Source organism: Myzus persicae, unplaced genomic scaffold (genome assembly GCF_001856785.1).
Source record: "Myzus persicae strain clone G006 unplaced genomic scaffold, MPER_G0061.0, whole genome shotgun sequence".
Taxonomy (NCBI): domain Eukaryota; kingdom Metazoa; phylum Arthropoda; class Insecta; order Hemiptera; family Aphididae; genus Myzus; species Myzus persicae.
The window spans coordinates 20,861-24,470 of NW_019100846.1; the positions used below are offsets into that span (position 1 = coordinate 20,861).

Consider the following 3,610-nt stretch of genomic DNA (forward strand, 5'->3'; position numbering starts at 1 on the left):
ATTTGAAACAATAGTGGTCGCGCGTTGTAAATTTTACAACAGTCCTAATATGCTGTGATAGTCGTACATATTACATCTAATAATAAAATAAACAATTGAAACTGTTCACAAAGTTGTTTTTATTTAAATACTATTATAATTATGTTCTATTAAAAAATCAATACGTCTTATTATTATTACATAAAAAATTAAAATTATTTTTAGTATTTGTTTACAGTAGGAAATTATTTAGAATTGTCATTGTCATCGTTATTAGAACACTTTTCACAAATAATAATTTTTTTTGAATGTAGCTTACATATAAATCGCATACACTTGGTGCACTTCATAGATGTAGCCGCATTTTTTTTTCTCCCACATTCGAAGCAAGTTCCTCGTTTTGAACGGGGGGTTGTAGATACATCTGATGTACTCGGGACAGCATATTTTATTTTCAAAAAAGATGATATGTCCGATGGTAAACTTGAGATTTGAGCTCGAGAAGCAAGATGTTCCTTCATTAGATCAAATGCCAATGTTTTCAAAAATAATCTTCTAATTTTAGGGGCATTGTTATGTTTAAAGTATGAAAACAGTACCTGAGCATTAATTCCAGCAATATTCATCAAAGAATAAAAAATTACAAGTGGCCACCTTTTTGTAATTCTAGAGACAGAATATGCCGCACACATTTTATCTACTGTATCAACTCCACCTTTGGTACAATTATAATCCATAATTATTTCTGGTTTACGAGTTTCTACATCAATTTTTGAATCATGGTGCATAGTTGAAAGCAAAATAACTGCCTTGTTTTTTCGTGGTACGTATGACACTAATGTTTTATTTTTTTGAAACCCGAACACGCTCGAACCAACTTCTTTTTTTTTATCTGGTAAAAATTCTGTAGGTATTTCTCGCTTGTTTTTTTTCAAAGTTCCAGTTAGAGTAATTTTTTTTTGTAATAAGTAATCTGCAAGTGGAATACTGGTATACCAGTTGTCAGTGGTAAGATTTCGATTAGAGTTTTCGATGGGTGTTACTAATCGTTTCACGATATCAATTGGTGAATTAGAAACCTCATACGAACCAGGTGGTTGTTTTCCAACATAAATCTCTATTTTACTCGTGTAAAATGTTTTTGCATCACATAATGCAAACATTTTGATGCCATATTTGGCCGGTTTACTTGGGATGTACTGTATCCATTGACACCGACCACGAAATGGGTGTAACATTTCGTCAATAGTAGTATATTCACTCAAATTATAATTCTGATTGATATTTTTCAAGAAAAGGTCAAACGTAGTACGAATAGGAGCCAGTTCATCAATCACCCGTCTTTCAGCTCTAGTTTCGCGATCGTCAAATCTGAGGCAGCGACACAAAAACAAAAATCTTTTGTAGCAGGTTAGGTTAGTAACACTGCCATTAGAGCATGCGATAGCAGTTGGCCCAAGATGATATGCATATTTGACAGGGGACCGAATTCTAGTATAAGTCATGGTCTTACACTTAGAAACATTAGGGGATAAGCCTAGAGTATTGAACCATTCAGTGAACCGATCAAAATGAATCTGTAACAAAATACAGTCATCTAAGGAGGATACACAAGAGTAGAGTTTAATATCATCTGCAAAACACAAAATACGACCGTTGGATAGAACTTTTGACACACTATTGATAAATAAAGAGAAAAGGAGCGGAGATAGGTATCCACATTGTGGAACACCAAATGTTGCTAGATAAACGTTAGACCTCACTCCAAACAGTAATAGCGGAAAGAAAGGTAAGATGAAAGCCAGGACAAGAGAGGTTCACCAATTCCAGATGCTTTCAGGACCTGAACTAGGGCATTGTGATGAACTAAATCAAATGCCTTATTGAAATCAGTGTAAATAACATCTACCTGTGATTTCTGAGCGAACGATCGGTATACATAATTACTAAAGACTAAATTACAGGTAATGGTGGAACGACCAGGGTGAAAGCCATGCTGTTTTTCCATAAGTATACTATTGATCGATGGTTGAATACATTGCATGACTAGTGATTCAAATATTTTGGAGACATGTGATTGGATGGAAATTGGACGATAGTTTGATACATTGAACTGTTCCCCAGATTTATGTACAGGAGTGACTGAGCTGAACTTTAACATAGAAGGAAAGATTCCTTCGTCAAGCGAACGCTTAAAAAGAGTCCATAGGGAGAAAGCTTTTTCAGTTGACATAAGTATTCACCGGATAAGCCATCAGGACAAGTAGTCCAATTACCATGTAGATGAGATAACTTCTTATAAACATCATCCACAGTAAAATTTACATTGTTGGGTAAGTCAAATGACATGATTCCTAACGAGGTAGTATCGAGATCAAAATCATTTACAGAGAGAACGGAAGAAAAGTACAAAGAAAACAAATTAGCCGCATCCTGCTAATTAGCTCAGTCTCCGCGCGACGTTCATCGCAACCAGTCGTGTTTTATTTGTACCTATCGCTCGCTTATCTAACTGTCGTGCGTAAATACAAAGTCCACTGTATGGTGCATCGCAAGCATGCCAAATACCAGGTCCAACACAGGACAACGCAAACGTTCCAGCAGTGTCGCCCTCTCTCCACCGCATGTCAACAAAAATAGATATGCTCCACTCTCTAATCTTAATGATGATGTTGACGTCAACACAGAAATTATTGATATGGACATCGAAAAGGTAATACAAAAAATTCCTCCGTTATATATTTATGAAATCAACGATTATATTGCTTTTCTAAACAAAATCTCGCCAGTTATAACTGCAGATTTCAACCTCCATAATAAAAATATATTTTTAAAACTGAATCTATCTACCGTCGACGACTTTCGTACGGTTACTAAATATTTTTCCGAAAACAATATTAAATACCATACATATCAACTTCCGGAAGATAGAAATATTTCTATAATAATAAGAAATTTACCAACATCAATATCTGAAGCAGAAATCTTCGAGGAATTATCTGATCTAAAATTTAATGTCACGTCTGTAACCCGTCTACAAAACCGTCATAAATCACCAATTCCAATCGTCGCTGTTATCCTTAATAAATCAGAAAAAAATATTTTTTCATTAGATCGTCTTTTTCAGTGCATAATTACGGTAGAAAATAGAAAAACTGATAACTCCATTCCTCAATGTCAAAATTGCCAACGTTTTAATCACACAAAGGGGGACAAGGAAGAAACCTCTACGCGGTGTCCCCTAGTAACGGTGTTTTCCAAACACCGGCTAATTCTTCCAAACCCAGGCGCAACCTATCTCTCAGTATAATAACAATGTCTGGAGGTCATAAAAAACCGCGCCTAAAACGGCCCTTATCAGGGCCAGCATTGACGATTGTATCGATAAACATCGAAGGTATTAAGAGAGTAAAGGAAGAACTTCTATCTACCATTTTTAAATCAACATCATGCGATATTATGTGCGTCCAAGAGACCCATCGAGACCAGACTCTTAATGCACCAAGTATATCTGGAATGAAACTAGCAGCGATAAGGCACCATAGAAAACACGGTAGTGCCATCTTCACAAAACCTAATATGATCATCCAGTCAGTTAAAATATACGAACAAAACGACATCGAATTTATCA

General features: G+C 35.5%; 1 protein-coding gene across 1 annotated transcript; it reads right to left on the reverse strand.

Annotated features, from left to right (window-relative positions):
* Nucleotides 1-224: 224 nt before the first annotated feature.
* On the reverse strand, nt 225-2,328 carry LOC111026408 (piggyBac transposable element-derived protein 4-like). Its single transcript, XM_022304482.1, has 3 exons — nt 2,223-2,328; nt 968-1,612; nt 225-883 (listed from the first exon to the last, which is right to left on the reverse strand). The coding sequence occupies exons 1-3, from the start codon at nt 2,326-2,328 to the stop codon at nt 225-227; spliced, it is 1,410 nt and encodes a 469-aa protein (XP_022160174.1).
* Nucleotides 2,329-3,610: the final 1,282 nt, after the last annotated feature.